The sequence below is a fragment of the Paramisgurnus dabryanus genome, chromosome 7, assembly GCF_030506205.2.
Source record: "Paramisgurnus dabryanus chromosome 7, PD_genome_1.1, whole genome shotgun sequence".
NCBI classification, from domain to species: Eukaryota; Metazoa; Chordata; class Actinopteri; order Cypriniformes; family Cobitidae; genus Paramisgurnus; species Paramisgurnus dabryanus.
The window spans coordinates 17,415,231-17,440,575 of NC_133343.1; the positions used below are offsets into that span (position 1 = coordinate 17,415,231).

At 40.8% G+C, this 25,345-nt stretch overlaps 1 protein-coding gene across 1 annotated transcript in view; it reads left to right on the forward strand.

The window, feature by feature from the left end:
- Nucleotides 1–25,345, forward strand: part of farp2 (FERM, RhoGEF and pleckstrin domain protein 2) — an 870,640-nt gene that overhangs the window by 799,774 nt on the left and 45,521 nt on the right. Inside the window, 2 exon segments of the mRNA XM_065266701.2 lie at nt 24,181–24,201; nt 24,466–24,548. Of these exon segments, the coding sequence (XP_065122773.2) occupies nt 24,181–24,201; nt 24,466–24,548 (104 nt within the window).

A 25,345-nucleotide genomic window follows, 5' to 3' on the forward strand; every position in this document is an offset into this window, starting at 1 on the left:
GATGCTAGCATGATTAGCATGATTCAGCATGACGTTAGCATGATGCTAGCATGATTAGCATGAAGCTAGCATGAAGCTAGCATGATTAGCATGATGCTAGCATGATTAGCATAAAGCTAGCATGATTAGCATGAAGCTAACACGATGCTAGCATGATTAGAATGAAGCTAGCACGATGTTAGCATGATTAGCATGAAGCTAGCATGAAGCTAGCACGATGCTAGCATGATTAGCATGAAGCTAGCATGATTAGCATGAAGCTAGCACGATGCTAGCATGATTAGCATGAAGCTAGCACGATGCTAATATGATTAGCATGAAGCTAGCACGATGCTAGCATGATTAGCATGAAGCTAGCACGATGCTAGCATGATTAGCATGAAGCTAGCATGATTAGCATGAAGCTAGCACGATGCTAGCATGATTAGCATGAAGCTAGCACGATGCTAGCATGATTAGCATGAAGCTAGCACGATGCTAATATGATTAGCATGAAGCTAGCACGATGCTAGCATGATTAGCATGAAGCTAGCACGATGTTAGCATGATTAGCATGAAGCTAGCACGATGCTAGCATGATTAGCATGAAGCTAGCACGATGTTAGCATGATTAGCATGAAGCTAGCACGATGCTAGCATGATTAGCATGAAGCTAGCACGATGCTAGCATGATTTGCATGAAGCTAGCACGATGCTAGCATGATTAGCATGAAGCTAGCACGATGCTAGCATGATTAGCATGAAGCTAGCACGATGCTAGCATGATTAGCATGAAGCTAGCACGATGCTAGCATGATTAGCATGAAGCTAGCACGATGCTAGCATGATTAGCATGAAGCTAGCATAATTTGCATGAAGCTAGCATGATGCTAGCATGATTACCATGAAGTTAGCATGAATTTAGCATGAAATTAGCATGATCCTAGAATTATTAGCATGATGCTAGCATGATTAAGATGATGCTAGCATGATTAGCATGAAGCTAGCATGATTTAGCATGAAGCTAACAAGATTTAACATGAAGCTAGCATGATTTAGCATTAAGTTAGCAAGATTTATTATGAAATTAGCATAAAGCTAGCATGAAACTAACACGAAGCTAGCATGACTTAGCATGAAGCTAGCATGAAGCTAATATGACCCAAAGACCCAACCCCCATGTCTCTATGATGTCCGGATCCAGAGATATAAGGCTTTGTTTATTATGTTGCTAGGCTGCTCATATTTGGTTGCTAGGGGCGTGGCTTAATACCTCAATAAGGATGGTGAGAGACTGATTGGATGCCTGAGTAAAATGAGCCCACCCCCATGTCTCTGTGACACTGTGCTGCAAAGATATCCATCTGGGCATTTTATAATTGCAGTCTATGGGAGATGTTGCTAGGGTGCCCAAAATGGTTGCTAGGGGCGTGGCTTGATAGCTCAATAAGGATCCTAAGGGACTGATTGGATGCCTGAGTAAAATGAGCCCACCCCCATGTTTCTATGACACTGCGCTGCAAAGATATCCCATCCGGGACGTTTTTAGTTCCTTATATGGGCATGATTCCTGCCCCATTATAAGTCTATGGGGAAATTTGGGGACCTCTTACACCCCAGGGGTACAACTTACACCCCATTGTGAGGTATGTTCTTACAGAGCCTGCCAGCCTCTTCAAATGTGGCAAGTCACAAGTTTCTGTGAAATTCTAGGTCTGAGCTACGACTCGTCAAAGTTTGTCTCCATGTTAAGTCAATGGGATTTTTCGGCTGCTTTTTCGCCCCTGGGGCAAAGACCGTACCCCCGATCGCTTATAAAAGTCATAGCACACTATTCCCGAATAGTCCGCACGTTTGAGAGTTTGAATGAAGTTTCTAAGTTAAGCGGTTCGAGCCGTATTAATTGCGGAAATTTGGTTGGAAGAATAATAATAATAATAATAACTAGATATTAAAGTTTGAGGACAAACTTTATGTTGGCTTGAAAAAGCGTAGCCTGAACATTTAAAATGGTTTGACAGAAGTTTATTTTAGTAGGCTATCTGGCTGTTAGCATGATTAGCATGAAGTTAGCATGATTAGCATGAAGCTAGCATGATCAGTATGAAGCTAGCATGAAGCTAACATGATTAGCATGAAGCTAACATGATTAGCATGAAGCTAACATGAAGCTAACATGATTAGCATGAAGCTAGCATGAAGCTAACATGATTAGCATGAAGCTAGAATGAAGCTAACATTTATTCCGTTGCTAGGGTACTAAGTTTGGTTGCTAAGGAGAAAATTGGCATCCCATAATGATCAACCTTTAAGCCACAAGTAAAACGGTCCAACCACCGTGTCTCTATGATGTTCTGAAGCGGAGATATAAGGCTTTGTTTATTCCGTTGCTAGGGTACTAAGTTTGGTTGCTAGGGAGAAAATTGGCATCCCATAATGATCAACCTTCAAGCCACAAGTAAAACGGTCCAACCCCCATGTCTCTATGATGTTCTGAAGCGGAGATATAAGGCTTTGTTTATTCCGTTGCTAGGGTACTAAGTTTGGTTGCTAGGGAGAAAATTGGCATCCCATAATGATCAACCTTCAAGCCACAAGTAAAACGGTCCAACCCCCGTGTCTCTATGATGTTCTGAAGTGGAGATATAAGGCTTTGTTTATTCCGTTGCTAGGGTACTAAGTTTGGTTGCTAGGGAGAAAATTGGCATCCCATAATGATCAACCTTCAAGCCACAAGTAAAACGGTCAAACCCCCGTGTCTCTAAGATGTTCTGAAGCGGAGATAAAAGGCTTTGTTTATTCCGTTGCTAGGGTACTAAGTTTGGTTGCTAGGGAGAAAATTGGCATCCCATAATGATCAACCTTCAAGCCACAAGTAAAACGGTCCAACCCCCATGTCTCTATGATGTTCTGAAGCGGAGATATAAGGCTTTGTTTATTCCGTTGCTAGGGTACTACGTTTGGTTGCTAGGGAGAAAATTGGCATCCCATAATGATCAACCTTCAAGCCACAAGTAAAACGGTCCAACCCCCGTGTCTCTATGATGTTCTGAAGCGGAGATATAAGGCTTTGTTTATTCCGTTGCTAGGGTACTAAGTTTGGTTGCTAGGGAGAAAAATGGCATCCCATAATGTTCACACTTAAAGCCACAAGTAAAACGGTCCAATCCCGTGTCTCTACAATGTTCTTATGCTGAGATATAAGGCTTTGTTTATTCCGTTGCTAGGGTACTAAGTTTGGTTGCTAGGGAGGAAATTGGCATCCCATAATAATCAACCTTTAAGCCACAAGTAAAACGGTCCAACCCCCGTGTCTCTATGATGTTCTGAAGCGGAGATATAAGGCTTTGTTTATTCCGTTGCTAGGGTACTAAGTTTGGTTGCTAGGGAGAAAAATGGCATCCCATAATGATCACACTTAAAGCCACAAGTAAAACGGTCCAACCCCCGTGTCTCTACAATGTTCTGATGCTGAGATATAAGGCTTTGTTTATTCCGTTGCTAGGGTACTAAGTTTGGTTGCTAGGGAGGAAATTGGCATCCCATAATAATCAACCTTCAAGCCACAAGTAAAACGGTCCAACCCCCGTGTCTCTGAGATGTTCTGAAGCGGAGAAATAAGGCTTTGTTTATTCCGTTGCTAGGGTACTAAGTTTGGTTGCTAGGGAGAAAATTGGCATCCCATAATGATCAACCTTCAAGCCACAAGTAAAACGGTCCAACCCCCGTGTCTCTATGATGTTCTGAAGCGGAGATATAAGGCTTTGTTTATTCCGTTGCTAGGGTACTAAGTTTGGTTGCTAGGGAGAAAATTGGCATCCCATAATGATCAACCTTCAAGCCACAAGTAAAACGGTCCAACCCCCGTGTCTCTATGATGTTCTGAAGCGGAGATATAAGGCTTTGTTATTCAGTTGCTAGGGTACTAAGTTTGGTTGCTAGGGAGAAAATTGGCATCCCATAATGATCAACCTTCAAGCCACAAGTAAAACGGTCCAACCCCCGTGTCTCTATGATGTTCTGAAGCGGAGATATAAGGCTTTGTTTATTCCGTTGCTAGGGTACTAAGTTTGGTTGCTAGGGAGAAAATTGGCATCCCATAATGATCAACCTTCAAGCCACAAGTAAAACGGTCCAACCCCCGTGTCTCTATGGTCCCGTACACACTGCATATTAATTCGGTTGTCACTTCACCTTTTAATGCTTAATCCTGTTCTGTACACACACAGTTCAGTAATTTACGGTACTGACAACCGAATTCCACAACCGAATTAACTCCCGCAAAATGCAGGTAGTGACAACCGCATTTACAGAAACTCTGCACGGTGTGTACATAACCGAACTGAACAACTAGTAGTTAATCAAGTGTTTAAACGTTCATCATAAACAGGACAGGTCTCTCTTCTGAAAAAAATAAATGCTTAGAAGGGGAAAAAGTCTTCTGTATGCGCGGTTCAGAAAATGACAGAGGCACAAGCGTTTGCTGACTAGTGTTGCCAGATCTTGCACTAAAAAAAAACAGCGAACAAGAAGAATCCAATAATAAACCGAAATAAATCTAAATGCTTTACCTCAAAGATCAAAATATTGGGACCGGCCTCTTCACGCTTTATTAACATCAAAAACTTGATCGCTTCATGAGCCAAAAGCTATAAACGGTTAAGCACCAAAACGGTATTTACGTACAAAAAAGACGAGGACCTGGCAACACTGCAAGACCGCGCGCTCCGTGCTGTGAAGCAGCCTCACAAAAGCATAAAATACACAACGCCAAGATGGAGGTTTATTGCAAAACACAATGCTGTTATTATTTTGGTCAAATCTGTGATAAGCACGCGAGACGGCAGAACGTTGCTATGGTTATCTCTGTGTCAATCATCGCATTTTCGGGAGTGAGTCTTGTTCCGTACAGACATGAAACGAACATTTAGAGGATTCACTCCCGCAATTTAATGCGGTTGTCACTCCCGAAAGTTTGTAGTGTGTACGAGACCTCTGATGTTCTGAAGCGGAGATATAAGGCTTTGTTTATTCCGTTGCTAGGGTACTAAGTTTGGTTGCTAGGGAGAAAATTGGCATCCCATAATGATCAACCTTCAAGCCACAAGTAAAACGGTCCAACCCCCGTGTCTCTATGATGTTCTGAAGCGGAGATATAAGGCTTTGTTTATTCCGTTGCTAGGGTACTAAGTTTGGTTGCTAGGGAGAAAATTGGCATCCCATAATGATCAACCTTCAAGCCACAAGTAAAACGGTCCAACCCCCGTGTCTCTATGATGTTCTGAAGCGGAGATATAAGGCTTTGTTTATTCCGTTGCTAGGGTACTAAGTTTGGTTGCTAGGGAGAAAATTGGCATCCCATAATGATCAACCTTCAAGCCACAAGTAAAACGGTCCAACCCCCGTGTCTCTATGATGTTCTGAAGCGGAGATATAAGGCTTTGTTTATTCCGTTGCTAGGGTACTAAGTTTGGTTGCTAGGGAGAAAATTGGCATCCCATAATGATCAACCTTCAAGGCACAAGTAAAACGGTCCAACCCCCGTGTCTCTATGATGTTCTGAAGCGGAGATATAAGGCTTTGTTTATTCCGTTGCTAGGGTACTAAGTTTGGTTGCTAGGGAGAAAATTGGCATCCCATAATGATCAACCTTCAAGCCACAAGTAAAACGGTCCAACCCCCGTGTCTCTATGATGTTCTGAAGCGGAGATATAAGGCTTTGTTTATTCCGTTGCTAGGGTACTAAGTTTGGTTGCTAGGGAGAAAATTGGCATCCCATAATGATCAACCTTCAAGCCACAAGTAAAACGGTCCAACCCCCGTGTCTCTATGATGTTCTGAAGCGGAGATATAAGGCTTTGTTTATTCCGTTGCTAGGGTACTAAGTTTGGTTGCTAGGGAGAAAATTGGCATCCCATAATGATCAACCTTCAAGCCACAAGTAAAACGGTCCAACCCCCATGTCTCTATGATGTTCTGAAGCGGAGATATAAGGCTATGTTATTCCGTTGCTAGGGTACTAAGTTTGGTTGCTAGGGAGAAAATTGGCATCCCATAATGATCACCCTTCAAGCCACAAGTAAAACGGTCCAACCCCCGTGTCTCTATGATGTTCTGAAGCGGAGATATAAGGCTTTGTTATTCCGTTGCTAGGGTACTAAGTTTGGTTGCTAGGGAGAAAATTGGCATCCCATAATGATCAACCTTCAAGCCACAAGTAAAACGGTCCAACCCCCATGTCTCTACGACACTCTAAAGTGAAGATATTCCATCTGGGACGCTTTTATTCCTTTATATGGGCATGTTTCCTGCCCCATTATAAGTCAATGGGAAATTTTGGGGGCCTCTTACACCCCAGGGGTACAGCTTACACCCCATTGTGATGTATGTTCTTACAGAGCCTGTCAGCCTCCTTAAATGTGGTAACCCACAAGTTTCTACAAGTTTCTCACTCACAGCTATGACCCGTCAAAATTTGTCTCAATGTTAAGTCAATGGAAATTTTGGGGTGTTCGAGCCCCCCGTTTAGGAATTCGGAAGGTCCCATCAGTTAGAAAAGATATAGCACACTCCGTCAGACCAGTCTGAAGGTCCGTGGAAAATTTGGTGCATGTAGCTTGAAAGCTCTAGGACGAGTTAGTGTTCGTAATTTTGGTCTCAGAAAAAGAATAATAATAACTAGATAGGTACATTTCCTGAAGAAAATGTGAGTGGTGCTTGCCGTGGCAAATTTCAGGGGACAATTTATGATTATACTCCAAGCCAAAAGTAAAACGGTCCAACCCCCGTGTCTCTACGATGTTCTGAAGCAGAGATATAAGGCTTTGTTTACTCTGTTGCTAGGGTACTGTATTTGGTTGCTAGGAGAAAAAATGGCATCCACTAGTGATTACCCTCCGAGTCACGAGTCAAACGGTCCAACCCCCATGTCTTTACGATGTTCTGATGCGGAGTTATAAGGCTTTGTTTACTCTGTTGCTAGGGTACTGTATTTGGTTGCTAGGGGCGTGGCTTTGGAGTGGCCAATGATGTGCCTAGTGATTACACTCCGAGTCACAAGTAAAACGGTCCAACCCCCGTGTCTCTACGATGTTCTGATGTGGAGATATAAGGCTTTGTTTACTCTGTTGCTAGGGTACTGTATTTGGTTGCTAGGGGCGTGGCTTGGGAGTGGCCAATGATGTGCCTAGTGATTACACTCCGAGTCACAAGTAAAACGGTCCAACCCCCATGTCTCTACGATGTTCTGATGCGGAGATATAAGGCTTTGTTTACTCTGTTGCTAGGGTACTGTATTTGGTTGCTAGGGGCGTGGCTTGGGAGTGGCCAATTATGTGCCCAGTGATTACACTCCGAGTCACAAGTAAAACGGTCCAACCCCCGTGTCTCTACGATGTTCTGATGCGGAGATATAAGGCTTTGTTTACTCTGTTGCTAGGGTACTGTATTTGGTTGCTAGGGGCGTGGCTTGGGAGTGGCCAATGATGTGCCCAGTGATTACACTCCGAGTCACAAGTAAAACGGTCCAAACCCCGTGTCTCTACGATGTTCTGATGCGGAGATATAAGGCTTTGTTTATTCGGTTGCTAGGGTGCTCAAATTTGGTTGCTAGGGGCGTGGCTTGGGAGTGGCCAATGATGTGCCCAATTGTTACACCCCTAGTCACAAGTAAAACGGTCCAACCCCCGTGTCTCTACGATGTTCTGATGCCGAGATATAACTGTTTGTATTTTATGTTGCTAGGGTGCTCAAAAGTGGTTGCTAGGGGCGTGGCTTAGTAAGTCTGTAAGGATCCTGAGAGACTGATTGGATGCCTGAGTAAAATGAGCCCACCCCCATGTCTCTATGACACTGTGGTGCAAAGATATCCATCCGGGCATTTTATAATGGCAGTCTATGGTATAGGTTGCTAGGGTGCCCAAAATGGTTGCTATGGTAACCTTACACCCCATTGTGGGGGACGTCCTGACAGAGTCTAGCACCCTCTTCAAATTTAGTAACCCACATGTTTCTATGAAATCCTGGCTCGGACCTATGACCCGTCAAAATTTTTGCAATGGTAAGTCTATGGGATTTTGCCCCATTGACTTTTCATTGGGGCACTTTTGGGCACCTCTTACACCCCAGGGGTACAACTTACACCCCATTGTGATCCATGTTCTTACAGAGCCTACCACCCTCTTCAAATGTTGTAACCCACATGTTTCTACAAAATCCTCGAGCGGAGCTATGACTCGTCAAAGTTGGGCGCAATGTTAAGTCAATGGGATTTTTTGGGTGGTTTTTCGCCCCCCTTTCGGAAATCCTGCACCCGATCGCTTATAAAAGTCATAGCACACCTCTCCTCAATAAGCCGGTCGATTTGAGCCCTAATTTATGGGTCTACGACAAAGCGTGCGGGACGAGTTACGCGCCGAAAAAGTGTCCAGAAAAAGAAGAATAATAATAATAACTAGATAGGTACATTTCCTGAAGAAAATGTGAAGTGGTGCTTGCCGTGGCAAAATCCTCGGGACAATATATGATTATACTCCAACCCAAAAGTAAAACGTTCCAACCCCCGTGTCTCTATGAGGTTTTGATGCAGAGATATGAGGCTTTGTTTATGCGGTTGCTAGGGTACTGTATTTGGTTGCTATGGAAAAATTTGGCATCCACTAGTGATTACACTCAGAGTCACGAGTTAAACGGTCCAACCCCCATGTCTCTACGATGTTCTGATGCGGAGATATAAGGCTTTGTTTACACTGTTGCTAGGGTACTGTATTTGGTTGCTAGGGAAAAAATTGGCATCCACTAGTGATTACACTCTGATTCACGAGTCAAACGGTCCAACCCCCGTGTCTCTACGATGTTCTGATGCGGAGATATAAGGCTTTGTTTACTCTGTTGCTAGGGTACTGTATTTGGTTGCTAGGGAAAAAAATGGCATCCCATAATGATTACACTCTGAGTCACGAGTCAAACGGTCCAACCCCCGTGTCTCTACGATGTTCTGATGCGGAGATATAAGGCTTTGTTTACTCTGTTGCTAGGGTACTGTATTTGGTTGCTAGGGAAAAAATTGGCATCCCATAATGATTACACTCCGAGTCACGAGTCAAACGGTCCAACCCCCGTGTCTCTACGATGTTCTGATGCGGAGATATAAGGCTTTGTTTACTTTGTTGCTAGGGTACTGTATTTGGTTGCTAGGGAAAAAATTGGCATCCCATAATGATTACACTCCGAGTCACGAGTCAAACGGTCCAACCCCCGTGTCTCTACGATGTTCTGATGCGGAGATATAAGGCTTTGTTTACACTGTTGCTAGGGTACTGTATTTGGTTGCTAGGGAAAAAATTGGCATCCACTAGTGATTACACTCTGATTCACGAGTCAAACGGTCCAACCCCCGTGTCTCTACGATGTTCTGATGCGGAGATATAAGGCTTTGTTTACTCTGTTGCTAGGGTACTGTATTTGGTTGCTAGGGAAAAAATGGCATCCCATAATGGTTACACTCTGAGTCACGAGTCAAACGGTCCAACCCCCATGTCTCTACGATGTTCTGATGCGGAGATATAAGGCTTTGTTTACTCTGTTGCTAGGGTACTGTATTTGGTTGCTAGGGAAAAAATTGGCATCCCATAATGATTACACTCCGAGTCACGAGTCAAACGGTCCAACCCCCGTGTCTCTACGATGTTCTGATGCGGAGATATAAGGCTTTGTTTACTCTGTTGCTAGGGTACTGTATTTGGTTGCTAGGGAAAAAATTGGCATCCCATAATGATTACACTCTAAGTCAGGAGTCAAACGGTCCAACCCCCGTGTCTCTACGATGTTCTGATGCGGAGATATAAGGCTTTGTTTACTCTGTTGCTAGGGTACTGTATTTGGTTGCTAGGGAAAAAATGGCATCCACTAGTGATTACACTCCGAGTCACGAGTCAAACGGTCCAACCCCCGTGTCTCTACGATGTTCTGATGCGGAGATATAAGGCTTTGTTTACTCTGTTGCTAGGGTACTGTATTTGGTTGCTAGGGAAAAAAATGGCATCCCATAATGATTACACTCTGAGTCACGAGTCAAACGGTCCAGCCCCCGTGTCTCTACGATGTTCTGATGCGGAGATATAAGGCTTTGTTTACTCTGTTGCTAGGGTACTGTATTTGGTTGCTAGGGAAAAAAATGGCATCCCATAATGATTACACTCTGAGTCACGAGTCAAACGGTCCAACCCCCGTGTCTCTACGATGTTCTGATGCTGAGATATAACTGTTTGAATTTTATGTTGCTAGGGTGCTCAAAAGTGGTTGCTAGGGGCGTGGCTTAATACCTATGTAAGGATCCTGAGAGACTGATTGGATGCCTGAGTAAAATGAGCCCACCCCCATGTCTCTATGACAGTGTGATGCAAAGATATCCATCTGGGCATTTTATAATGGCAGTCTATGGGAGATGTTGCTAGGGTGCCCAAAATTGTTGCTAGGGGCGTGGCTTAATAGCTCTGGGATGATCCTGAGAGACTGATTGGATGCCCGAGTAAAATGAGCCCACCCACTTATCTCTACAACACTGTAAAGCAAAGATATCCCATCTGGAACTGTTTTATTCCCTTATATGGGCATGTTTCCTGCCCCATTATAAGTCAATGGGAATTTTTGGGTGCCTCTTACACCCCAGGGGTACAACTTACACCCCATTGTGATCCATGTTCTTACAGAGCCTACCACCCTCTTCAAATGTTGTAACCCACATGTTTCTATAAAATCCTCGAGCGGAGCTATGACCTGTCAAAGTTGGGCGCAATGTTAAGTCAATGGGATTTTTCGGGTGGTTTTTCGCCCCCCTTTCAGAAATCCTGCACCCGATCCCTTATAAAAGTCATAGCACACCTCTCCTCAATAATCCGGTCGATTTGAGCCCTCTTTCGTGGGACTACGTTAAACCGTGCGGGACGAGTTACGCGCCGAAAAAGTGTCCAGAAAAAGAAGAATAATAATTATAAACTAGATATTAAAGTTTGAAGACAAACTTTATGTTGGCTTGAAAAAGCGTAGCTTGAACGTTTAAAACGGTTTGACAGAAGTTTAGTTTAGTAGGCTATCTGGCTGTTAGAATGTTTAAGTATGAAGGTAGCATGATTAACATGAAGTTAGCATGATGTTAGCATGATTAGCATGATGCTAGCATGAAGCTAGCATGATTAACATTAAGCTAGCATGATGCTAGCATGATTAGCATGAAGCTAGCATGATGCTAGCATGATTAGCATGAAGCTAGCATGATGCTAGCATGATGAGCATGAAGCTAGCATGATGCTAGCATGATTAGCATGAAGCTAGCATGATGCTAACATGATTAGCATGAAGCTAGCATGATGCTAGCATGATTAGCATGAAGCTAGCATGATGTTAGCATGATTAGCATGAAGTTAGCATGATGTTAGCATGATCATCATGAAGCTAGCATGATTAGCATGAAGCTAGCATGATGCTAGCATGATTAGCACGAAGCTAGCATGATGCTAGCATGATGCAAACATGATTAGCATGAAGCTAGCATGATGTTAGCATGATTAGCATGAAGCTAGCATGATGCTAACATGATTAGCACGAAGCTAGCATGATTAACACGAAGCTAGCATGATGCTAGCATGATTAGCATGAAGCTAGTATGATGTTAGCATGATTAGCATGAAGCTAGCATGATGCTAGCATGATTAGCATGAAGCTAGCATGATGCTAGCATGATTAGCATGAAGCTAGCATGATGTTAGCATGATTAGCATGAAGCTAGCATGATGCTAGCATGATTAGCATGAAGCTAGCATGATGCTAGCATGATTAGCATGAAGCTAGCATGATGTTAGCATGATGTTAGCATGATTAGCATGAAGCTAGCATGATGTTAGCATGATTAGCATGAAGCTAGCATGATGCTAACATGATTAACACGAAGCTAGCATGATGCTAGCATGATTAGCATGAAGCTAACATGATTAGCTAGCATGATTAGCATGATGTTAGCATGAAGCTAGCATGATTAGCATGAAACTAGCATGATGCTAGCATGATTAGCATGAAGCTAGCAAGATGTTAGCATGATTAGCATGAAGCTAGCATGATGCTAGCATGATTAACATGAAGCTAGCTTGATTAGCATGAAGCTAGCATGATTATCATGCGGCTAGCATGATGTTAGCATGACTAGCATGAAGCTAGCATGATGCTAACATGACAAGCATGAAGCTAGCATGTTTCTAGCATGATTAGCATGAAGCTAGCATGATGCTAGCATGATTAGCATGAAGCTAGCATGATGTTAGCATGATTAGCATGAAGCTAGCATGATGTTAACATGATTAGCATGATGCTAGCATGATTAGCATGAAGCTAGCATGATGTTAGCATGATTACCATGAAGCTAGCATGATGCTACCATGAAACTAGCATGATTCTAGCATGATGAGCATGAAGCTAGCATGATTCTACCATGATTAGCATGAAGCTAGCATGATTGTAGCATGATTAGCATGAAGCTAGTATGATGCTAGCATGATTAGCATGAAGCTAGCATGAGGCTACCATGATTAGCATGAAGTAAGCATGAGGTTAGCATGATTAGCATGAAGCTAGCATGATTTAACGTGAAGCTAGCATGATTAGCATGATGCTAACATGATTAGCATGACGCTAGCACTATTTGGCGTGCAGCTAACAAGATTTGACATGAAGTTGGCATGATTTAGCATGAACTTAACAAAATGTATTATGAAATTAGCATAAAGCTAGCATGAAACTAGCATGAAGCTAGTTTGACTTAGCATGGAGCTAGCATGAAGCTAACATGACCCAAAGACCCAACCCCCATGTCTCTATGATGTTCAGATCAAGAGATAAAAGGCTTTGTTTATTATGTTGCTAGGGTGTTCATATTTGGTTGCTAGGGGCGTGGCTTAATACCTCAATAAGAATCCTATTAAGACTGATTGGATGCCTGAGTAAAATGAGCCCACCCCCATGTCTCTATGACACTCTGGTGTAAAGATATCCATCTGGGCTTTTTATAATGGTAGTCTATGGGAGATGTTGCTAGGGTACCCAAAATTGTTGCTAGGGGCGTGGCTAAATAGCTTTGGGGCGATCCTAAGAGACTGATAGGATGACTGAGTAAAATGAGCCCACCCCCATGTCTCTAAGACACTCTAAAGTAAAGATATTCCATCTGGGACGCTTTCATTCCCTTATATGGGCATGTTTCCTGCCCCATTATAAGTCAATGGGAAATTTTGGGGGCCTCTTACACCCCAGGGGTATAGCTTACACCCCATTGTGATGTATGTTCTTACAGAGCCTGTCAGCCTCCTTAAATGTGGTAAGCCACAAGTTTCTACAAGTTTCTTACTCACAGCTATGACCCGTCAAAGTTTGTCTCAATGTTAAGTCAATGGAAATTTTGGGGTGTTCGAGCCCCCCGTTTAGGAATTCGGAAGGTCCCATCAGTTAGAAAAGATATAGCACACTAAGTCAGAGCAGTCTGAAGGTCTGTGGAAAATTTGGTGCATGTAGCTTGAAAGCCCTAGGACGAGTTAGTGTCGGAAATTTAGTCTCAGAAGAAAGCGGAATAATAATAATAAAAATAAGTTTAATAGCAATAACAATATATTGGCTTTTTCAAAGCCAACATAACTAGATATTAAAGTTTGAAGACAAACTTTATGTTGGCTTGAAAAAGCGTAGCCTGAACAATTAAAACGGTTTGACAGAAGTTTAGTTTAGTAGGCAGTCTGGCAGTTAGTATGTTTAAGTATAAAGGTAGCATGATTACCATGAAACTAGCATGATGTTAGCATGATTAGCATGAAGCTAGCATGATGTTAGCATGATTAGCATGAAGCTAGCATGATGCAAGCATGATTAGCATGAAGCTAGCATGATGCTAGCATGATTAGCATGAAGCTAACATGATGTTAACATGATTAGCATGAAGCTAGCATGATGTTAGCATGATTAGCATGAAGCTAGCATGATGTTAGCATGATTAGCATGAAGCTAGCATGATGTTAGCATGATTAGCATGAAGCTAGCATGATTAGCATGAATCTAACATGATGGTAGCATGATTAGCATGAAGCTAGCATGATGGTAGCATGATTAGCATGAAGCTAGCATGATGCTAGCATGATTAGCATGAAGCTAGCATGATGCTAGCATGATTAGCATGAAGCTAGCATGATGCTAGCATGATTAGCATGAAGCTAGCATGAAGCTAGCATGATTAGCATGAAGCTAGCATGATGCTAGCATGATTAGCATGAAGCTAGCATGATGCTAGCATGAAGCTAGCATGAAGCTAGCATGATTAGCATGAAGCTAGCATGATTAGCATGAAGCTAGCATGAAGCTAGCATGATTAGCATGAAGCTAGCATGATGCTAGCATGATTAGCATGAAGCTAGCATGATGCTAACATGATGGTAGCATGATTAGCATGAAGCTAGCATGATGCTAGCATGATTAGCATAAAGCTAGCATGATGCTAGCATGATTAGCATGAAGCTAGCATGATGCTAACATGATGGTAGCATGATTAGCATGAAGCTAGCATGATGCTAGCATGATGGAAGCATGATTAGCATGAAGCTAGCATGAAGCTAGCATGATGCTAGCATGATGGTAGCATGATTAGCATGAAGCTAGCATGATGCTAGCATGATTAGCATGAAGCTAGCATGATGTTAGCATGATTAGCATGAAGCTAGCATGATGCTAGCATGATTAGCATGAAGCTAGCATGATGCTAGCATGATTAGCATGAATGCTAGCATGATGCTAGCATGATTAGCATGAAGCTAGCATGATGCTAGCATGATTAGCATGAAGCTAGCATGATGGTAGCATGATTAGCATGAAGCTAGCATGATGCTAGCATGATTAGCATGAAGCTAGCATGATGCTAGCATGATTAGCATGAAGCTAGCATGATGCTAGCATGATTAGCATGAAGCTAGCATGATTAGCATGAAGCTAGCATGATGCTAGCATGATTAGCATGAAGGTAGCATGATGCTAGCATGATTAGCATGAAGCTAGCATGATGCTAGCATGAATAGCATGAAGCTAAGATGATTTAGTATGAAGCTAGCATGATTAGCATGAAGCTAGCATGATGCTAGCATGATTAGCATGAAGCTAGCATGATTTAGCATGATGCTAGCATGATTTAGCATGAAGTTAGAAAGATTTATTATGCAATTAGCATAAAGCTAGCATGAAACTAGCATGAAGCTAGTATGACTTAGCATGGAGCTAGCATGAAGCTAACATGACCCAAAGACCCAACCCCCATGTCTCTATGATGTTCAGATCCAGAGATATAAGGCTTCGTTTATTATGTTGCTAGGGTGCTTATATTTGGTTGCTAGGGGCGTGGCTTAATACCTCATTAAGAATCCTAAGAGACTGATTGGATTCCAGAGTAAAATGAGCCCACCCCTATGTCTCTATGACACTCTGGTGCAAAGATATCCATCTGGGCTTTTTATAATGGTAGTCTATGGGAGATGTTGCTAGGGTACCCAAAATTGTTGCTAGGGGCGTGGCTTAATAGCTTTGGGGTGATCCTAAGAGACTGATTGGATGCCTGAGTATAATGAGCCCACCCACATGTCTCTACGACATTCTAAAGTGAAGATATTCCATCTGGGACGCTTTTATTCCCTTTCATGGGCATGTTTCCTGCCCCATTATAAGTCAATGGGAAATTTTGGGGGCCTCTTACACCCCAGGGGTACAGCTTACACCCCATTGTTAGGTATGTTCTTACACAGCCTGTCAGCCTCCTTAAATGTGGTAAGCCACAAGTTTCTACAAGTTTCTCACTCGCAGCTATGACCCATCAAAGTTTGTCTCAATGTTAAGTCAATGGAAATTTTGGGGTGTTCGAGCCCCCCGTTTAGGAATTCGGAAGGTCCCATCAGTTAGAAAAGATATAGCACACTAAGTCAGACCAGTCTGAAGGTCCGTGGAAAATTTGGTGCATGTAGCTTGAAAGCTCTAGGACGAGTTAGTGTCGAAAATTTAGTCTCAGAAGAAAGCGGAATAATAATAATAACTAGATATTAAAGTTTGAAGACAAACTTTATGTTGGCTTGAAAAAGCGTAGCTTGAACGTTTAAAACGGTTTGACAGAAGTTTAGTTTAGTAGGCTATCTGGCTGTTAGAATGTTTAAGTATGAAGGTAGCATGATTAACATTAAGCTAGCATGATGCTAGCATGATTAGCATGAAGCTAGCATGATGCTAGCATGATTAGCATGAAGCTAGCATGATGCTAGCATGATGAGCATGAAGCTAGCATGATGCTAGCATGATTAGCATGAAGCTAGCATGATGCTAACATGATTAGCATGAAGCTAGCATGATGCTAGCATGATTAGCATGAAGCTAGCATGATGTTAGCATGATTAGCATGAAGTTAGCATGATGTTAGCATGATCAGCATGAAGCTAGCATGATTAGCATGAAGCTAGCATGATGCTAGCATGATTAGCATGAAGCTAGCATGATGCTAGCATGATGCAAACATGATTAGCATGAAGCTAGCATGATGTTAGCATGATTAGCATGAAGCTAGCATGATGCTAACATGATTAGCACGAAGCTAGCATGATTAACACGAAGCTAGCATGATGCTAGCATGATTAGCATGAAGCTAGTATGATGTTAGCATGATTAGCATGAAGCTAGCATGATGCTAGCATGATTAGCATGAAGCTAGCATGATGTTAGCATGATTAGCATGAAGCTAGCATGATGTTAGCATGATTAGCATGAAGCTAGCATGATGCTAGCATGATTAGCATGAAGCTAGCATGATGCTAGCATGATTAGCATGAAGCTAGCATGATGTTAGCATGATGCTAGCATGATTAGCATGAAGCTAGCATGATGTTAGCATGATTAGCATGAAGCTAGCATGATGCTAACATGATTAACACGAAGCTAGCATGATGCTAGCATGATTAGCATGAAGCTAACATGATTAGCTAGCATGATTAGCATGATGTTAGCATGAAGCTAGCATGATTAGCATGAAACTAGCATGATGCTAGCATGTTTAGCATGAAGCTAGCAAGATGTTAGCATGATTAGCATGAAGCTAGCATGATGCTAGCATGATTAGCATGAAGCTAGCTTGATTAGCATGAAGCTAGCATGATTATCATGCGGCTAGCATGATGTTAGCATGACTAGCATGAAGCTAGCATGATGCTAACATGACAAGCATGAAGCTAGCATGTTGCTAGCATGATTAGCATGAAGCTAGCATGATGCTAGCATGATTAGCATGAAGCTAGCATGATGCTAGCATGATTAGCATGAAGCTAGCATGATGTTAACATGATTAGCATGATGCTAGCATGATTAGCATGAAGCTAGCATGATGTTAGCATGATTACCATGAAGCTAGCATGATGCTACCATGAAACTAGCATGATTCTAGCATGATGAGCATGAAGCTAGCATGATTCTACCATGATTAGCATGAAGCTAGCATGATTGTAGCATGATTAGCATGAAGCTAGTATGATGCTAGCATGATTAGCATGAAGCTAGCATGAGGCTACCATGATTAGCATGAAGTAAGCATGAGGTTAGCATGATTAGCATGAAGCTAGCATGATTTAACGTGAAGCTAGCATGATTAGCATGATGCTAACATGATTAGCATGACGCTAGCACTATTTGGCGTGCAGCTAACAAGATTTGACATGAAGTTGGCATGATTTAGCATGAACTTAACAAAATGTATTATGAAATTAGCATAAAGCTAGCATGAAACTAGCATGAAGCTAGTTTGACTTAGCATGGAGCTAGCATGAAGCTAACATGACCCAAAGACCCAACCCCCATGTCTCTATGATGTTCAGATCAAGAGATAAAAGGCTTTGTTTATTATGTTGCTAGGGTGTTCATATTTGGTTGCTAGGGGCGTGGCTTAATGCCTCAATAAGAATCCTATTAAGACTGATTGGATGCCTGAGTAAAATGAGCCCACCCCCATGTCTCTATGACACTCTGGTGTAAAGATATCCATCTGGGCTTTTTATAATGGTAGTCTATGGGAGATGTTGCTAGGGTACCCAAAATTGTTGCTAGGGGCGTGGCTAAATAGCTTTGGGGCGATCCTAAGAGACTGATAGGATGACTGAGTAAAATGAGCCCACCCCCATGTCTCTACAACACTCTAAAGTAAAGATATTCCATCTGGGACGCTTTCATTCCCTTATATGGGCATGTTTCCTGCCCCATTATAAGTCAATGGGAAATTTTGGGGGCCTCTTACACCCCAGGGGTATAGCTTACACCCCATTGTGATGTATGTTCTTACAGAGCCTGTCAGCCTCCTTAAATGTGGTAAGCCACAAGTTTCTACAAGTTTCTTACTCACAGCTATGACCCGTCAAAGTTTGTCTCAATGTTAAGTCAATGGAAATTTTGGGGTGTTCGAGCCCCCCGTTTAGGAATTCGGAAGGTCCCATCAGTTAGAAAAGATATAGCACACTAAGTCAGAGCAGTCTGAAGGTCTGTGGAAAATTTGGTGCATGTAGCTTGAAAGCCCTAGGACGAGTTAGTGTCGGAAATTTAGTCTCAGAAGAAAGCGGAATAATAATAATAAAAATAAGTTTAATAGCAATAACAATATATTGGCTTTTTCAAAGCCAACATAATAATAAGTATGAGCAATAGTAATAGTGATGCCTTGCATAAATGCAAGCACCACTAATAATAATAATAAGTATGCAAGATAGTAATAGTGATGCTTTGCATAAATGCAAGCACCACTAATAAGTTTAAAAGCAATAACAATATGTTGGCTTTTTCAAGCCAACATAATAAAAAGCCCAGTAAGAACAGTACAGCGCATTTTCAATGCACTGTAATAAAAAGCCCAGTAAGAACAGTACAGCGCATTTTCAATGCACTGTAATAAGCTTAGATCGAAGAACAGTATGTTGGCTTTGTCAAGCCAACATAATAATATCCCTGAGCAATAGTAATAGTGATGCTTTGCATAAATGCAAGCACCACTAATAATAATAAGTATGCAAGATAGTAATAGTGATGCTTTGCATAAATGCAAGCACCACTAATAATAAGTATGCAAGATAGTAATAGTGATGCTTTGCATAAATGCAAGCACCACTAATAATAAGTATGCAAGATAGTAATAGTGATGCTTTGCATAAATGCAAGCACCACTAATAATAATAATAAGTATGCAAGATAGTAATAGTGATGCTTTGCATAAATGCAAGCACCACTAATAATAATAATAATAAGTATGCAAGATAGTAATAGTGATGCTTTGCATAAATGCAAGCACCACTAATAATAATAATAAGCTTAGATACAATAACAGTATGTTGGCTTTGTCAAGCCAACATAATAATATCCCTGAGGAATAGTAATAGTGATGCCTTGCATAAATGCAAGCACCACTAATAAGCTTAGATCGAAGAACAGTATGTTGGCTTTGTCAAGCCAACATAATAATAAGTTTAAGAGCAATAACAATATGTTGGCTTTTTCAAGCCAACATAATAATAATAAGTTTAAATACAATATCAGTATGTTGGCTTTGTCAAGCCAACATAATAAGTATGAGCAATAGTAATAGTGATGCCTTGCATAAATGCAAGCACCACTAATAATAAGTATGAGCAATAGTAATAGTGATGCCTTGCATAAATGCAAGCACCACTAATAATAATATCCCTGAGCAATAGTAATAGTGATGCCTTGCATAAATGCAAGCACCACTAATAATAAGTATGAGCAATAGTAATAGTGATGCCTTGCATAAATGCAAGCACCACTAATAATAAGTATGAGCAATAATAATAGTGATGCTTTGCATAAATGCAAGCACCACTAATAATAAAAAGTTTATGTACAACAACAGTATGTTGGCTTTCTCAAGCCAACATAATAATAATAATATCCCTGAGCAATAATAATAGTGATGCTTTGCATAAATGCAAGCACCACTAATAAGTATGAGCAATAATAATAGTGATGCCTTGCATAAATGCAAGCACCACTAATAATAAGTTTAATAGCAATAACAATATATTGGCTTTTTCAAAGCCAACATAATAATAATTTTTGGAATAGTAATAGTGATGCCTTGCATAAATGCAAGCACCACTAATAAGTATGCAAGATAATAATAGTGATGCCTTGCATAAATGCAAGCACCACTAATAATAAGTATGAGCAATAGTAATAGTGATGCCTTGCATAAATGCAAGCACTACTAATAAGTATGAGCAATAATAATAGTGATGCCTTGCATAAATGCAAGCACCACTAATAATAATATCCCTGAGGAATAGTAATAGTGATGCCTTGCATAAATGCAAGCACCACTAATAAGTATGAGCAATAATAATAGTGATGCCTTGCATAAATGCAAGCACCACTAATAAGTATGAGCAATAATAATAGTGATGCCTTGCATAAATGCAAGCACCACTAATAAGTATGAGCAATAATAATAGTGATGCCTTGCATAAATGCAAGCACCACTAATAAGCTTAGATCGAAGAACAGTATGTTGGCTTTGTCAAGCCAACATAATAAGTTTAATAGCAATAACAGTATGTTGGCTTTTTCAAAGCCAACATAATGATTTCTCAAACGTTTTTATTTTTGAGATGCAAGTAAAGTGATTGTCAGTCCTATTCAGCTATTCGAGGCAGTTCTTTAAAGACAAAAGTATTTATTGATTGACACATTATTGAAATAGCTATTAGACAGTTACCTTGTGTTTCATGTGATGCTCAACTATTAACGTTTTCATGATTAAAGATATCACACCTCTTATAATGTGTAAGTATGTTTACATCGTCATAGAACTATAATTACAAACTCACATATTTAGACACACGTGCATACCTGTATTTTAAAATAAGATTATTTTACATAAATGTAAAACTAGGACTCGTTATATTCTTTAAAATATTGTGTATATAGTATAATGGCACATTAGGTAGATGAACGCTTTATTTGTAATTATCCTACTTCATAAAGCTAACTATTGCTTATTGATCTGATATTGTCTCGTCGTGAGATCGCTCGTGTGCAGCCAACATAAACTTCAAGAGTAACACCACGGATGGAGCAAACATCTCTATCTTCTCATCTTGGCTTTCACCGTGCAAACAGCCGCCTCAGTTATGTTCTTTATGTTTGTTGTATGTTGATGCGATCTCACTCCCGTCTCCTGTCAGATTGAGATGACTTCCTCACGGTAAAACAGGCGGAGTTGCGTCACGTTACATCCAGGTAGGCGTATTAAGGGCAGGGTTTTCTGAAGCGCTGCGGCGCTAATGGCTTGACAATGCAAACGCGTCGTTTGGCTACACAGCTGGAGGTCTGAGGCTATTGGCTCCGTTTGAAGCCCTGGCTCGCACAGGCCCGATAGTGCAAAAGCGGCTATTGTGTTCCTGAGCAAGACACTTAACCCCTAGTTGCTCCAGAGGCGTGCAACCTCTGACATCTATAGCAATTGTAAGTCGCTTTGGATAAAAGCGTCAGCTAAATGAATAAGTAAGAAAGAATCAAAACAGTATGTCTGTATGAGGCTGCTTTGGTTTAATGGGGATTAAAAAAGAAGTGGTGAATAGATTTTTTCATTGTAGGGTGGTTGTGCACACACTGCCAACACACATTTATGTCCAAACACCTTGTAAAAGTGAATTTTGTATTATATGTGCCCTTTAAATTAGTATATGCAAGCATTTCTCATTATGCAACATTAAGCATTTTAACTGGATTTGTCACATAGTTCAAGTTTAGGCACAATACATTTTAAGATACAGAGTGTGTTTTGTTGTACACTGTATATTTTGGTAAAAAAGCAGGTTAGACAGGTTTTCAATGTATACACAAAATTAGCAGACTATGCAGTGTGTACATACAGCTTACTATAGAAATGGCATAAAAGAAATCTGGTAGTATGTTATTCTAAATGTTTCCACATTTGCCAGATAATGAACTGCTTAATCCTCCTCTTTTTAACTCTTCTGAGAAAAGCAGCTGTGGATGATAACTTGTGAATATTAAACTGCAGAGACTGCGCTTAAACTGCAGAGACTGAATCCATCATACATAAATTAAATCCAAGAAAGACAAGTTGTTGTTATTATGATGTTTATATTATTATAAAATCATGTCAATGTTGTTTTCTACTGCTCTTTCACTCATGCAAACCATCAAAAGCAATATGAATTGTTCAGGTTTTAATGCTTTGGCGTTCACTCCCCATTAAGAAAATCCTCAAGTCAACCAGCTCGCCGAAATGCCCTATTGATGAACAACTCTGTCTAAAAGCGCTACAATAAGAGGCTTTTCTCAGAATTAAACATAAATTATGAGTTCTGTTGTAACAATCGTCTGAGCTACAAAGATAAAAATGGGTTCAGATCTTGTCTGAGATCAAACCAATGATAAAAGGATGAAAAACAAGTGAAATTAAATTATACCAAGTGTATTTACAAAATTCACAACAGACTTTAATAACACACTAAAAGTTAGTGTGTATTCATATCAGGAAAGTCCACGGAAAAACGCAGAGCACCGGCACCAAAAAATCTGGACCGAAACCAAATATTCTGGATGCAATTGGCCGACATTACCTTTTATGATGTTCCCTGAGGTGTACTTATAATATCACTAAAGTTTCTTTGCCAAGAATCATACAAAATTAAGTGAACTCTGACTGTTTTCCACCCTGTTTTTCATCCTCTGATTCAGATTTTGCTTCCCCTTTAAGAGTGTTCCACCTGGCTCAGCTTCTAATTTTTTATTTAATTAATCACTAGCGAATGTAGAGATATCATTCTCAGCTAGTGTATTCAAATACTGCATTGTTTTTACTCTCTTAAAGATGCAATTAATATAATCCATGATGCTAGAGGGCGCATCATCAAAACAATAACGTAGATTAATGAGGCTCTGAAGCAGCTGAAATGATGGGATTTGTTGACTTTAATTCAACCATTAGTCCCTTTCACACATGCATTCTTTACTGGTAATTTATTGGCAGGTAACTTTCTGGTAAATCAGTGCTGCGAGTTTGTAAGATTACCAGTTATTTACCGGTAAGCGCTATGTGTGAACAAAAAATAAAGATTACCGGCACGTATATATAGTATTAACAGATCTCCTGCCTCTGTCATTCGCAATGTAATTCAAAACTCACGGATGAACGAGTCACTACCGGTTGCAAAATGGTATTTGGGGGGGGGGGGTTTGAGCTTGAGTGACTTACAAAAATATGCGCCAGGGCGAGTCAATGCACATGATCTCTGACGTTAGAGACATGTTAAAGCACGTTCATGGGCAGTTGTGCATCAGGCAGAAGTTGTGTGTAATTTTGTATTTTCACACAGCTGGCACAATCGTGCTTTGCTGTGTAGCGCTGTGATAACAGTTTAGCACTGACAGGAGAGGCGGAGGGTCTTTTATTTTCTTTGATATTTTTGCACGTTTGTTTCTTTTAGTTAAATAAACAAAAATGCCATTTTCAGCCAAAAAGCTTTGACGCCTGACATTTCTGTGCATTACTAGATTGTAATGCTGTATTTACAAACTGAGGGATGAGTTTAAAGTATTGTCTATGGTAATCAGCAGCACAGATAAACAGAAGTTAAAATAAGAAGACTTAGACAAAACCAGAGCGTAAGATGTGTGCCATGAGTTGTGTGATCTGAAGTTTTGTAGAGCCAAGCAGAGATTTCATAGGTTTGTATAAGGTTTGTTGTGCGTATAATGTTAAAGCAACACTATGTAGTTTCCATGTAAAAATGACTTGCAGCTCCCCCATGTGGTTGAAAAGCGCAACAGTGCCTGGTATCAGACACTCTTTTGCAGGCAAGGGGAGGGGCGGGGCTGTGTTTCCTACCCTCCACCGCCACTTTCAGAGTGTGCTTGTAGCAGCTAGGAGGCTGCTCAGGTTGCAGCAACAGTACAATTTGTCCAGTTAAAAGTTGTTCTATCATTGAAATAATTTTAGAGACATTATTTAAAGGTAAAAAAACTACATAGTGTTGCTTTAAAGGGTGACAGTAGAAGTAGTAGGCCTAGTGTCTCTGGCCTCTCTGTCTGCTAACCTGCATATCTCTGCTTCGCTCCTGTCCACAGCTTATTGTGTTGGACGCTCCGGTGAGTATGAGGAAATTCCAACAATTACCCTTCCCAACAAACACACTTCAAAAGATCTTTTCACTTCCAACCGTCTCATTCCTCTCCCCTTGGCTTCATAGAGATGAGGATTTCCATACGTCAGGAAGTTAATAAGTAGACGATAGATATTAAGATACAGTAGTTGTTACTGAATCTATCCTTATGAACGAATGCTTAACATACAGATATACTTCGTCTGACTGCTAGATCTTTCTCTGGACTATCTGTTGTTATGTTTTGCAGGTGGAGGAAAGCAAGAATGAGTGGTCTGTTCCACATTGCTTGACCATATACTCTGCTCAGAGAACCATTGTGGTTGCAGCTAGGTGAGATACATAAATTTATCCAGTGGCAAAAGTATAAAACAATGCAGTGCTAGAATGTTATGGCATGAAAAGAGACAACAGAAATATGCAAATAACTTTTTTCACCCTGAGTTTACAAACTTGCAGTGTGAAACCCTATAAGCCTGACACAGATGCGAGGCTAGAAATTTTAAACTAAGTGGACCTTGGTGAAATAGGGTGGACGCTTATGAGTGTGTGTCCATTTGAGTATGCGTGTGCATCTGGGTGCACAGTAAACAACTCACTTTACCTTAGTATTACATCATTTTACAATATAAGTAGTGGTTAAACGGATTACATGTCATGAACCAAATAATTTTTGGACCAACAAAACATTTCTGGGTGGGGGAAATAAAATAAGAACAAAGTTACAAATAAAGTAAGGTCTAACATTAGTTTTAAGTACAGTAATGCAATAAAATCAAATAAATAATAACGTGAAGCGAATCTTTTCAAAAGTCGCAAAAAACACACCAAATACGAATTAGGTGCATTTCCATCAAGTTGTTAGAGCGTTTGATCGTGGTATTGGTTACTTAGTAACTAATAGTAAACAAAACGAGACACACTTGGAAAATGGAGACAGGACTGCATGTATTATATGGGGCAAGTTAAAAATGTTAAAGAAATGCAGCATTTTTATTCAGGCACTAGCTGATAACATCGACACCCATATATGGTAAAGAAAACTTCAGTGGGAACAGCTAGACGCTCAGTCCTGTGGGTGTTCATTACGTGAGAATTTATCCGGCAAATATGTTTCCATCTCCTTTTAT